The following is a 14,189-nucleotide window of genomic DNA, read 5'->3' as shown; positions in this document are numbered from 1 at the left end:
GGAAGGAAAAATTTTTCTCCAAAAATTCCACATCGTGCATGTGATGGTGTTTGTGGAAATTTGAGTGTTTATTGTAACCCGTTTAGTCTCATGTGTGCCCACACACACGTCTTTGTGGATTCTAGGAATTGATGTGGAAGACATTGGTTTTCTAAACACAAAGATTGGAGCAAGGACTGTTCGTGGTCAAATAACTCAAGTTATCATCCGAGTCGGCTTCCAGGTATTTTTTCTGATTGAGTTCTTGATATATATAAGTTAATGAGATTAATTTATTCGTGCATAAATTAATATAATCTATAGAGTATCTCAAAAGTTTTATGAAAATTTTTGTTATACACAATCCGCCTCTTCCCCGCACCACCGCGCTTCCGCATCCGGATTCGATCCGGAGACCAACAGTACAAACCTGAGCAAACATTAGACTTCCTATTGCTGACGCATAAGGAATCTTCTACATTTCCTTTTCCTCAAAATCATTCTTAGGGCACTGATTTAGGCTAAACTTGTTGGTTACGCCCAAACGTGTACAAAAACAAGCGGTCAATTGTAGTACAATTTGAACGGTCGATCCCACGAGGAGGTGTTAAATTGAACAAGAAATGACTAGTAAATAAAAAGCGTTAGGAAAGTAAGCAATGAAACAAAGAAAAGAAATGAGTATTTTTTTTTTGATGATTTTTTGAACAATTTAAAATGGAGAAAATTCAATAATAAAAAGTGGTAAGGCATTGAGAATCCTCCATATGCTTTGTTCACCTATTTGGATTTTGATTCATAAATTGACTCAATTGAAAGTTTCACATCCCAAACAATCAATCGGAAAATAAATATTTGAAGAACATATGAATTAAAAATGTATTCGAGTAAATAAAATTCTAACGTTTAGAACTAGGAAAAATTATCTTATGAGAAATCTAAAAGCGACAATATACCGTTGGCAATATCGCAGTAAAAGACTACTCATAAAACAATACCTATCAATATATAATATAATACAACAATCACATAAAAAGAGCTTGACTAGATTTATATAAAAGTTGACAATAAAAGATATTGATAAGAGGAAGAAATATGATAAAAGAAAATTATTTACTCAAATGTATAAAACTTACAAACCATTGGAGAATCAAATCCAAACAAGTTCACTACACATATAGGATCATCTCTAGCCTCACCTAAATATTCTAGCCTAACATAATTCCCACAAAATTCTAAAAAGAAAGTATGAGAATAAGAACAAGAAAACAAGAGAAAATGTGTGAAAATTTAGGCTCTAAAATCAACAACCTAATCACTTTGACAATGGCCATATTTATAGAGTTTCTGGCCATGCTAAACAAAAATACAATCAGCAAGTAAATAAAAAAAGAGCAAAAACGGATCCTAATTGAATCAGAATTTACAAGTCTTAATTTTGAGAATAAAAGCTGATTATGATGGGAAGAGAAACCATCACAAACGGATATAACTGATGAACAATCTCGCATGAACGGCTAGAGCAAGTGAAGAAAACGCCACGTGGCACAACTTGATTCATCCAGGACAGACGCTTAGAGTGCGAGGAATACAAATTGTTTCAGACATGACATGTGGCGCAGGCTGGTTGGCTGAGAGGAAGAATGGTCAGCAATAGGGGCCCACTCGGAACACGTGGCAGGAGTTGGTTGGAAAATGGCTGCAAGGCGGGACCCACGCGGAGATTGAATGGAAAACGTCTGACGCACGCGTGAGAAGAACTCGCCCGGGGAGGAGGGCCGTGCGCGCCAAGCGCGCGTGTGAACCGGTGCAACTGGGGCCCATTAATCTGTGACGCGGCAGAAAGCGACACGTGGCAGCTTAGTGAGGCACGCGCGGCGCGGCTCGGCTGACGGACGGCTGCTGATGGGTTAATGGGCCTCTTTCTTCTTTTTTTCTTTTTAGGTTTGGCCCAAAAACCTTATTTCCCTACAAAAAAAAAAATTAAATTAAATTAAAATCAAATACTTTCACACAAAATTAATTCCACGAAAATATTTAATTAAAACCTAATTTATTTAACAATTATGAACAATTTAAGTGCATTTTCATGCACTTATCACTTGTCTCCTTTAGCCACAGGGGTATCACCTGGTTTGCAATCCTGCATGCCATATCTCTTGAGAACCTTTTTGATATAGTTCTTTTGTGATAATCTAAGAATACCCCGAGAGCGATCCCGGTGTATCTGTATGCCTAATACAAAAGAGGCGTCACCAAGATCTTTCAACTCAAAATTCTTAGCTAGAAATCTCTTGGTTTTGTGCAATAAGCCTATATCGTTGCTGGCAAGCAAAATGTCATCGACATATAAAACCAGAAAAATGCACTTACTCCCACATAACTTATGGTATATGCAATCATCGACCAAATTCTTAAGTTTGCAAACCATAATCTTTGAGTCTCCTGACACAAAGTTTTCTGGTTGCACCATATAGATTGTCTCATCAATGTTTCCATTGAGAAATGTTGTCTTTACATCCATCTGATGTAACTCAAGATTAAAATGTGCCACTAATGCCATTATAATCCTGAAAGAGTCTTTTGAAGAAACCGGAGAAAAATTCTCTTTATAGTCAATGCCTTCCTTTTGTGTAAAGCCCTTTGTGACAAGACGTGCCTTGTACCTCTCCACATCGCCCTTCGAATCCCTCTTGGTCTTAAATATCCATTTGCAACCAATGGGTTTCGCTCCTTCTGGCAATGGGACAAGATCCCACACGTCATTGTCCTTCATGGACTTAATCTCCTCATTCATGGCATCAATCCACTTCTGAGAGTTAGAACTTTCCATGGCTTGACGGAAGTTGATCGGATCATCTTCCATCACTCTAATGTCTACCTCATGCTCTTGGAGAAATACAATGTAGTCATCTGGCACCGCACTTCTCCTTTATCTAGTGGACCTTCTTAATGGCATAGGTTCTTGAGGTGGTAGAGTTTGTTCTTCTGGAACAACTTCTTGTATGGGAGGTTCTCTGACATTGTCTTGATTTGTTGTGTGTTGAACAAGGTCAGGAATGAGATCCTGATCAATGTCAATAGCACCTGTGGGAATATCAACATATTCCTCGAAGATCGACGTAGTCGTGGGATCATAAAACTTGTACCCCCTAGATCTTTCAAAGTATCCAATAAAATAGCAACTCACCGTCCTTGAGTCTAATTTCTTTTCATTAGGCCTATAAGGCCTTGCCTCAGCTGGACATCCCCAAACATGCAAGTGCTTTAAACTAGGCTTCTTGCCCGTCCAAAGCTCGTAAGGGGTTTTGGCAGTCGCTTTAGTTGGAATCCTGTTAAGGATATATGTTGCAGTCTTAAGCGCTTCTCCCCAGAGTGATTCTGGTAAGGTTGAATGAAAAATCATACTATTTATCATGTCTTTAAGCGTCCTGTTTCATCTTTCAGCAACACCATTCATAGTGGGCGAACCCAGCATGGTGTACTGTGGGACGATACCGCATTCCTCTAGGAACTTAGCAAACGGCCCTGGACGTTGTTCACCTGAACCGTCATATCCACCATAGTATTCACCACCACGGTCAGATCTGACACTTTTGATCCTTTTGCTAAGTTGGTTTTCAACTTCAGCCTTATAATTTTTGAACACATCTAGTGATTGTGACTTTTCATGAATGAGATATATGTAGCCATATCTAGAAAAATCATCTATGAACGTTATAAAATATTGTTGACCATTCCAAGCAACCGTAGGGAATGACCCATAAATGTCCGTATGTATAAGTTCTAAGACGTCCAAAGTCCTGTTGGCTTCAAATCTCCTTTTATTGGTTTGTTTCCCCTTTATACAGTTAACACAAACATCAAAATCTGTAAAATCTAAGGGGTCTAGAATTTCATCTGACACAAGTCTCTCTATTCTCCGTCTGGAGATATGACGTAATCTCTTGTGCCATAACGCAGCTGAATTCTCACTGGTTAATTTTCTCTTTATACCTCGTGTACTTAATTGCAGGGATTCATTAAATGAAGTAATTGTATCAATTAAATAAAGATTATCATATCCTGCCAAAGAACCAGAACCAACTAATTTTGAATCATGAAACAAATTAAATTTTTCATTCCCAAATGAACAAGAATAACCAGATTTGTCCAAAGCAGAAATAGAAATTTAATTCCATCTAAAAGATGGTACCATAAATGTCTCATCAAGATCCAAATAAAATCCAGTCTTTAATAATAATCTAAATTTTCCTATTTCTTCAACTTGAACCGTCTTGCCATCACCCACATAGATGTATCTTTCACCATCACTTGGCTTTTGGCAACTCAAGCAACCTTGCATAGACACACTGATGTGAGTTGTTGCACCAGAATCTATCCACCACGTGTGTCTAGGTACCGAAGTTAAATTAACCTCAGAACAAACCAAACTAAGAAGCATACCTTTCTTAGCACGCCATGCGTGATAGTTGGTGCAATGCTTCTTCCTATGCCCTTCAACCCCACAGAAGTAACAACTTGTACCTTCCGGTTCAACCGGTTTCTTTTGTTGTTTCTTCTGAGGTGCTATATCTGCAGCTTCCTTCTTCCTTTTCTTTCCCTTGTCCTTGTCCTTAGGGGTTGAGGCCAGGTGAGCACTTTCTGCCTTATCTTGCTTCAGCCTTTCCTCTTCCTAAACACAGTGTGATATGAGCTCATTCAAAGACCAAGTCTCTTTCTGACAGTTGTAACTCACCTTAAACTGGTTAAACTGTGCCGAAAGGGATATTAAAACCAGATGCACCAGCAAGTCCTCAGAGAGTTCAAGCTTAAGTGCTTTCAACTTTGAAGCAAGATGAGACATCTCTAGGATGTACTCCATGATATTGCCTTTGCCCCTATACCTCATTGAAATTAGACTTGTCAAGAGCGTACCTATTTCAGCCTTTTCATTCTTGACAAACCTCTTTTCAATGTCCGCAAGGAACTCTTTAGCCGTAGTAATCTTATCCGACATTGTGCCTCTGAATGCTTCCGGAATGGCCTTCTTCATGATCATCATACACATGCGATTTGATTTCTCCCACCTTTCCATATCCCTCTTGTCATCAAAGGTACTATTATCCGTAAGAGGTGGAGGAGAATCAATCCTTAACGTAAGGTCGAGATCTATGACTCCGAGAACTATCAAGAGGTTCTCTTGCCATGACTTAAAGTTAGAGCCATTTAGCATAGGAATAGAGTTGATGTTGGCAGTAATATTAGTAGGAGTCATAGCTAAACAGAGAACAACAACAAACAAACAAAACAAGCTCACATAAGTCCCAAAATAAAAATTAAATTCAAATAAAGGTAAACCCCATCTCAAGATACCGGGCACTCCATTAACATTTCATCTTTGGACAAAATGTTAACTTGTAAGTGATATCTTGGTGTAGTAATCAAACACTGATAATGAGAACACGCCAAACAATAAATCTTCCTGTCGGCCGATTTATTGTTCACATGTAAAACTGAATAATTATCACGCGTTTATTACCACATGTGCACATGTAATTCTATTAAATATTGACCTTCCTTTGGGCCGATCAATATTCACATAAGTTATATATACACAACTATTTATATTTCAAAACAAATTAATTTTCACAAGAGAGGTCACTTTGGTAACATGTTGCTTCAATTAATTCATCTCAAAATATATATAACCATACCAATATCTAAATTTAAAATTGCACCACAATGACCCAAAAAAAATTTAAAAAAAATAAAAATAAAATAAAATCTTTTTTGTCAAAGTCAACGGTCAACATTGACCGATCAAAGTCAATGGTCAAGTGTTGACCGGGTTGAGGCTGGACCGGGTCGGGTAAACCCAACCCGGATCCTGAACCAGCCTACTTCTTTAATCCGGAGGGTTACTTGTGGTAACCTTTCTTTTTTTTTTTAATTTGCTGCGGGCTGAAGCCCGCAACCTTTCTCAGTCACAGGCCCAATTGGGCCCGTACTGTTCCTGAAGCACTTTGAGCCGTAACCCAGAGTGCTGAAAACCCTAGGGGTCAAAAGACCCCTGGGTGAGAGAGGCGGCCGAACGGCCACCTCTGTAGATGCCGCGGCTGCCCCTCTCTGGCGCGGTCTATGGCCGTGACCGGTATTCCTTGATGCCGACGGTGCCTAGGGGCTGCCGCCGGCCAAATGGCATGAAGTCCTTTTTTTAAAAAAAATACCTTATGCGGCAGCCATGGCTGCCACTTTCTCCATTCTGCCGCGGCCACAAGCCGCGGCTGTCCCTTGCCGGCGTGGCCAAAGGCCGCGCCTTACCCACAGAGCCGGCGGCGGCAGAGGCTACCGCCGGCCAAAAAGATGATTTGGGTTCAATAAACCCAAATACCCAAAAATTGTTCTCTAAAATTATATCTGAAATTGTCTAAAATTGTTCTCAAAATCCAACAACCCCAAACTTGAAATTGTTAAATTCAAGAACACCAAACATATCACGATAGTTCGATAATAAATTCGATTCTCAATGATTTAACATGAAGAGGCTCTGATGCCACTTGTTAAAAATTAATAATTTGGTGAAAACCACCACCCAAAAGCCAAGAACATTCATGTTAGATCATCAAGAATTAATAAATATGTAAGCGGAAGCGTACCTGAATTCATTTTGCTTGATTTCTCTCTAGAGTCGTGCAGTTTGTCTTCCAGATCAACACGCTTTCCTAGAGAACCCTTTAACTTTCTCTCTGTATTCTTTCTGATGATGGGATGTTAGAAGGAATGAAAATGTTATGTATGATCTGGGGACCATAACTGCCATATATTGATAACTTTCCTGTTATCTTTTGGTATTTCTATTTTAGCCCATCATAAAAATAGAAATTACCCTTAAGTCTCTACACATTAAAGGCTCACACCCTATTAGATACATTAAAGCTCAAAATACCTAAACCTTAGTAGATCACTTTTAATTAGGCTTAATCTTATATGACAATCCGCAACACATAATTATTCACATATAAGCCCAACGTTGGATTAAGGATCTAACAAAACAGACCATTCAAAAAACTGAAGAAGTAGACTTGTTGTGAAACATGTAGTTGCCAATTGTCTGAGGCAAAAAAAAAATATTTGTAATTCAATAGACTCAGAGAAGCTTAGTCCAGGCCTTCCCTTACCATTTATTATGTTTTTGTATTTCTTAGTGTGATTGTATGTATGTTTTGGCATATTGGTACACGTGTGAAATATTATTATATTTGCTTATCCACACTTTCACTTTCAAACTGATAAAAGCAAATTGCTTCAATTGCTTTTTATTTCATTACTCCAGTAGCTTATGCACATTTATTTACTTTTTCGGTCCTATGATTCTTGAGTTCTCTCTTTTGAGTATTTTATTTATTTAATTCCCATATTATTTGGCAATTGATGAGGAGGGAGTCTAAAAAGGGATTGTGGAATATCTAATTATGAACGCATTCTTGGGAATAAAAAACTTCTTGTTGTTGAAATGTTGAACCAATCTATTGGCCCCTTAGAATTTGTTTGCCATTTCTTTTTTGAAACTCAAAATTAGGCTTCTAAAAAAAGTTCTTGTAAGAAGGCTTTAAAACTTAAATATACAACATCTTTAATAAGATTTTGTAGATGCTTCACTATATTATTTTTATTGCTTATTATAAAATTTAAACATTATCTTTCTTTCATTAAGCACCTTAAAAAATATATAATTTCAAAACATTAATTGGAAAGTTATAAACTTTACTTATCTTATAATTCTATTGCAACATCATATGTGCCTAAGTGCTTCTAACTAAAGTCTTGCACATGTACCACCGGTGGTGGTGGCATGGTGGCAGGAAGATGACTTATCAAGACTCTCTCTTCCATTAATTAGGAATCGATTTCCCTTGTCTGTAGTGAGACTGCAATTATGCCTTTCAGTGGGTCTGCCGAAATGACTTGGGCCGGTTGTGACTTAAGAGACGTTTGTTTCCTATATTAATTCTTGATTCTGAATCATGATTCATGATTATTTACAGTATTTTTCTCTCATAAAAAATACACGTAAAACGAAAATAATTTTGAATCATGATTTTGAATATATAAATTAAACGTCCTCTTAGACTCTCTAGATACTGGTAGATGAAAGCATGGGTCACTTCCCTTGTCGTTTCACATGTTGATCTTACTAGATTTCTCTTCAGGCGCTGAGTGAGAACTTGAGGATAACATGCGGTGTAATTCAATTGATAATTTTACTTTCTAGAAAAAATATCATTTTCCTTAAGTGTACGTTAAACAGATTCATATAACACCTACTTTAGTGTTTAGAAATTCACCCATTTCTTTCCCGGTATGCATTAATCTAATTTTGAATACATAGTTAATACGTATTTATTGCTGCCATTTAAAAAGGAAAATCATTTGCTTCCGCGAAATTTCTATACTCTCAGAACAGAAACGAATGATAATAGCCTAATTACATGACAATTGTGAATAGTTGTCATTTTCAGTTATTTTCCTTTTTTTCCCTTCGAAATAAAAAATGAAAACAGAAAATGAACGTTTCATCTGACTATAAATATACAAGGCTCTAGCACAAGTGTGAAAATCCATTTCTTTTCACTAAAAAAAAAAAAAAAAAAAAAAAAAAGGGTTCCATATCTTGCTTTGTTTTCCTCTAGGTTTTCAAAACATCTCTGATTTTCTGTCGTTTTTGACTTGTCTGAAAGTCACTGCGATATTAGAAGCCATGGGAACTCAAGCGCAGAACGTTCAGAGTAGCTATGCCCGGACAGATGTTAGTCTCTCTCATTTTCTCTCTTCTTAAAATATTGAAAAATCTTTCCAAACATGTTGGACATATAGCTATGTATTTTGGACATGCGTTTTGTCGTTTCATTTGTTTTTTTTTTTTTTCCCTTGTGCATGAATCTTACTCTCTCTTGAGAATCATGCACGAGTCCTTCATGTACACACTTCTTGTTTGTTTGTGTGGTAGATAAATTGCGGTAACTAAAAGAAGAAGAAAAAAAAAAAAAAAAAAAAAAAAAAAAAAAAACACACACACACACACACACACACACGCATACAATTTTTGTTTAACACATGTAATGGAGCATCGGAAATATTACTATCACTAGAGAAGCAAACAAAAACAAAAAAAAACAAACAAAGACTAATTTCTTCTATTCAAGTCATGTTGGCTAATTTCTTGGATTCAACTTTCTGCGGTTTTTTATCATATTTTTATTTTTTATACTGGAATGCGGTTTTCTTTTTTTTTCTTTTTTTTTTTTTCCTTTTGGTCATTGATTCTCGACATATTTTAATAGAAGAACGCGTTTTTTAGCAACCAAAAAGAAAAAAGGGAAAAAAAAATTGAAGAAGAAGAAGGAGAAGAAATCAGAACGTGTGCGTATCATAAATATTCACTAGTGCACCAACTGGATTTTTTATTTTCCTTGAGTTTTTAAAGTTTCTTACTTTCTTTAATTAAGCGCCTAACATTATTATCTTTTTTTTTCCCTCTAGTACACTGCTTGTTTAATTAATATTACTATATTGGGCCCAGAAATATCTTTCTTCTGTCGTTTTCTTTTGTAACTTTCCTTCAAAGCAAAATATTATGTTTGACTTGAAATTGTATTATGGATGATCAATGACAGGATTGTCACCTCCGCCTATAGACTATAAGCTATTGTTTTCCTAAATTATTCATTTTTGTTTTTGGATTAGCATCGATTTTTTTTTTTTTGTTTAATTCGCATACATTGCAATTATTTTTGTTCTCTTTTATGGTACGGGAAATGTGCAAACGCGCTCCAATTAAATTTTGCAAACAGAAATCTTCCCCTCATTCTCTGTTTATTTAAGGATTTTATAGAATATTTTCCAGGACTTGATGACGCTATTTAAGCTATTTTATTCCAATAAAAGTAAACTAAATCAACAGATAAAAACATTGCTTCTTTTTTCTTTTATGGATGAGGGCTGTGTATTAATTTCAAGTATTTTAGTAGGCATTTTGTTTCTATTACTGAATAACGTGCCTAGACATTTTTTTCAAAAAAAAAAAAAAAAAAAAAATTGTATAGGTATACTAAGTAACATCATAGACCAACAATTATATACATTAATACTTATTGGATTCAAGAAAAAAAAAAAAAAAAAGAAGGAAATTTTAAGAGCATGTGAACCGAGTGTTACAGTTTTCTTTTAATAGACATTGCTAACTTTATTTAGCTAATAGTTGTTGATTTTCTTGAACTTATGAATGTCCGATACAGCTACAGCTGTAACATATTTAATAATCGAGATAGAAAAAGCATAGTAATAAATATTCACTTTTACCAAATATGTAAAGTTCCACTGTTTTAGGATATATGAAGCTATAAATTGTGATTCCATTTTTAATCAATGTCAGAATTCTAGGTCGCCAATTTTAGGTGTAGGGATAGCAACTCGTTTTCCTTTACATAATTCTAGGTTCCTCATATATTGTGCTATCAAACACAAGATTTCCATTAAATAAATATTATAAATATTATAATAATAATTTCTAATAATAATTATAATTATAATTATAATTATAATAATTATAATAATAATAATTATTATTATAATTATTATTATTATTATTATTATTGTTGTTGTTATTATTATTATTATTGTTATTATTGTTATTATTGTTATTATTATTATTATTGTTATTATTATTATTATTATTGTTATTATTGTTATTATTGTTATTATTATTATTATTATTATTATTATTTATTAATATTATTATTTATTATTATTTGAAATCTGCCAATATTTCTCTCATAATTGATACTTAAAATTGCCAAATGTTATGAAAAATGCATTGGGGTTAGAAAGTGGGACTATATGTGGGCTTCTATTAGTTGAGTGTGATGCTCAATACCAGTATCGTCTCTAATATTACTGTTCAAATGTTACACCATCACATGATAAGGTGTTCCAATGTAATATTGACGCGTGTTTTGTTCAATATGTTGTGAAAATTAACAATATGGATGAACCATCCTTTAGATTGATGAAAAATTAGCGAAGCAGAAGGAACTTGATGACTGGCTTCCAATCACATCTTCAAGGAATGCTAAATGGTGGTATTCTGCCTTCCACAATGTCACGGCTATAGTCGGAGCCGGTGTCCTCAGTCTTCCCTATGCCATGTCAGAACTTGGATGGTATGTATTCCATATATAAAAAATGTTTGGCCAAAATCACTTACAGTTTGACAAAATACACCTTAGTTTTCAATTTTTTGTTGAATGAAAAAAAGGAGATCTGGTGGTGCACTTCATATTCCCTAGTCCCTTCGACTATAACAACAATCTCAGGTACTAGTGAGTATGTAAAAAGGGCCTGAACTAAACTCTCACTTACCATCCACTCAGTTTTCACTCTAATAAATTTGTCTTGTTTTTTTTCTAGGGGTCCTGGGGTGGTAGTTCTAGTGTTGTCATGGATCATCACATTGTACACTCTATGGCAAATGGTTGAGATGCACGAGATGGTTCCAGGGAAACGTTTCGACAGATATCATGAACTTGGTCAGCATGCTTTTGGAGAAATGCTTGGTCTCTACATTGTCGTGCCTCAACAACTTGTTGTTGAAGTTGGTACGGACATTGTGTATATGGTCACCGGTGGAAAATCACTCAAGAAGTTCCATGACACCGTCTGCTCCTCCTGCAAAGACATCAAGCTGACTTACTTCATCATGATATTCGCCGCGCCTCATTTCTTACTTTCCCACTGTCCAAATTTCAACTCCATCTCCGTTGTCTCTTTGGCTGCTGCAGTTATGTCCTTGAGGTTAGTCTTTCTAATTTTCTTTACTTGTCATCTTGAAAGTTTAGAACTAACATGTCTTAAATTTTATGTGACGTGACAAAAGTTGTATCATCGAATACTACTTGACGTACAAGAAAGGCATAACAGCATCTATATTTTTCAAAAAAAAAGAAAATGGAAAAGACAAATTTTCTTAAGAAAGAGAAATAGGTTATCAAGGGACACTTAGCATAAATACATTTGCATAATTCTTTTGCAGTTACTCTACAATTGCTTGGGGAGCTTCTGCACACAAGGGTGTTCAGAATGGTGTGGACTATGGCTACACAGCCAAGACTACTTCGGAAACCGTCTTCAACTTCTTTAGCGCACTCGGAGACGTAGCTTTTGCCTATGCTGGGCACAATGTGGTCCTTGAGATCCAAGCAACTATTCCATCCACTCCCGAGAAGCCCTCAAAAGGACCAATGTGGAGAGGAGTCGTCATCGCCTACATAGTCGTCGCTTTGTGCTACTTCCCAGTCGCTCTTGTTGGATATTGGATGTTTGGCAACAACGTGGACGACAACATCCTCATCTCGTTGGAGAAACCCACATGGCTAATTGCTATGGCGAACATGTTTGTTGTCATACATGTTATTGGAGGCTACCAGGTTATAATGTTATGTCAAATTCTTCATGTTCTCTTACAATTTTTTTTTTCTTTTGTACTTCATTCCAATTTTGCACCTCTTCTGCTCTCTGGCTTTTTAGATTTACGCAATGCCAGTGTTTGACATGATAGAAACTGCACTAGTCAAGAAGTTGCACTTTCAGCCTAGCTTCATGCTACGTTTCACTGCACGTAACGTATATGTCGGTATGTAGTCTCGAATTATGCGTGATTCAAGTGTTTAAATTTTAAAAAAAACAAAACAAAACAAAAAAACAAAACAAAAAAACAAAAAAAAAAACAGGAAAGAAAGGGTCATCGAGTTGATATGAAGAACACTGTTTGTTGCAGCCTTGACAATGTTTGTTGCCATCAGTTTTCCTTTCTTTGGTGGTCTTCTTGGATTCTTTGGAGGATTTGCTTTAGCCCCAACAACGTACTTTGTAAGCCACATCCTCTATCATAAACAATAATTAATAATTTTGACTTTGGAAGATTTTTGAGTTATACCTTACTCGGTCAATCTTCAGCTCCCCTGCATCATGTGGCTTGCCATCTACAAACCAAAGAAATTCAGCTTATCTTGGTGGACCAACTGGGTAAGTTCGCCTTACAGTTTTGTGTTTCTTTCTTCCTCTTTTTTTTTTTTTTTTTTAATTTGTTCATTTGTTTTTTGCCTTTTGAGTTTGGTTAATCTCACACGAGTTGGTTGATTAATTACAGATTTGCATCACACTTGGTGTACTTTTGTTGATTGTGGCACCCATGGGAGGACTAAGGCAAATCATACTCCAAGCCAAGAACTACAAGTTTTACTCTTAGATTATATCTCTCTGTCCTAGGTAAATCGGTAGTAAATTATAGGCAACTACGGGCTACATACTGCATTGGAATGGACTCGTGTAAGTCAGTCATATATTTTAATATGTTTTTCTATTTCTTTGTCAAGTGTATGCTTTCCACACCAGGTTCATTGACGTCCATTTGGTGCCTGATGCGGAAGTTTTCGACGTCGGCGTGAATGATAGAATGTGTTCTAGTGTTTGGTTTTTCTGTCATGTGGTTTGGTTGGTACACACATGAAAGATAGTTTGTGGTTTGGTTGGTTGGTTTGTTGGTCGCCCGACGTACGAAGTATTTGTTGTCGCTTCACGCCCGACGTAAAAGCTAGTCCATGTAGTAGTATTTGGTGTCTCTTTCTGTCGTTTAGTTGGTACATGTTTGAACTATTAGTTTTGCCTATCCACACTTCTGAACTATTTTAATCAAACTGTTTTGTTTTTACCATTTTCCCTTGAGATCTCTCTGTCGTTTTACTCGGTTTGCAGATGCAATACTGTTTGTGAGGTATTCTTGTTCATACTGTAACAATTATTACACGATCATTCACTGGTCCTTAAGTTACAAATGCCATACAATTGATAATATTAAGTATTTATACGTCAATTTTCCTAATGCATAATTAATATACAGAAATATGCAGCATTAGATATTTAAAGATTTGGCCAGCAAAAATTTACAAACGAGCTAAAAGCCTAAAACTACATGACAAGCTTTTGCTCTCTAAGGACGGCAGAAATGCTAATATTATATTCAATATCTGTCGTGTTACTGGCAATTATTTTCTATTTTATGGTCCTCAAAATTTTAAATCATCAAATGAATAAGCATGGACCATCTTCCAATCATACAAAGAAAACTGTCTAAATTTCCACCTAACTTTCACAACTAGTGATTAATATATATA

General features: G+C 35.8%; 1 protein-coding gene across 1 annotated transcript; it reads left to right on the top strand.

Annotated features, from left to right (window-relative positions):
* Positions 1 to 8,621: 8,621 nt before the first annotated feature.
* Positions 8,622 to 13,726, top strand: LOC21400639 (lysine histidine transporter 1). Its single transcript, XM_024175557.1, has 8 exons — positions 8,622 to 8,767; positions 11,023 to 11,180; positions 11,428 to 11,811; positions 12,050 to 12,443; positions 12,544 to 12,649; positions 12,794 to 12,885; positions 12,973 to 13,041; positions 13,166 to 13,726. The coding sequence occupies exons 1-8, from the start codon at positions 8,720 to 8,722 to the stop codon at positions 13,262 to 13,264; spliced, it is 1,350 nt and encodes a 449-aa protein (XP_024031325.1). The 5' UTR covers positions 8,622 to 8,719; the 3' UTR covers positions 13,265 to 13,726.
* Positions 13,727 to 14,189: the final 463 nt, after the last annotated feature.

The sequence above is a fragment of the Morus notabilis genome, unplaced genomic scaffold (assembly GCF_000414095.1).
Source record: "Morus notabilis unplaced genomic scaffold, ASM41409v2 Scaffold168, whole genome shotgun sequence".
Classification (NCBI taxonomy): Eukaryota; Viridiplantae; Streptophyta; class Magnoliopsida; order Rosales; family Moraceae; genus Morus; species Morus notabilis.
Note: the sequence above shows the minus strand (reverse complement) of the source record. Positions and strands in the feature narration are given on the sequence as shown.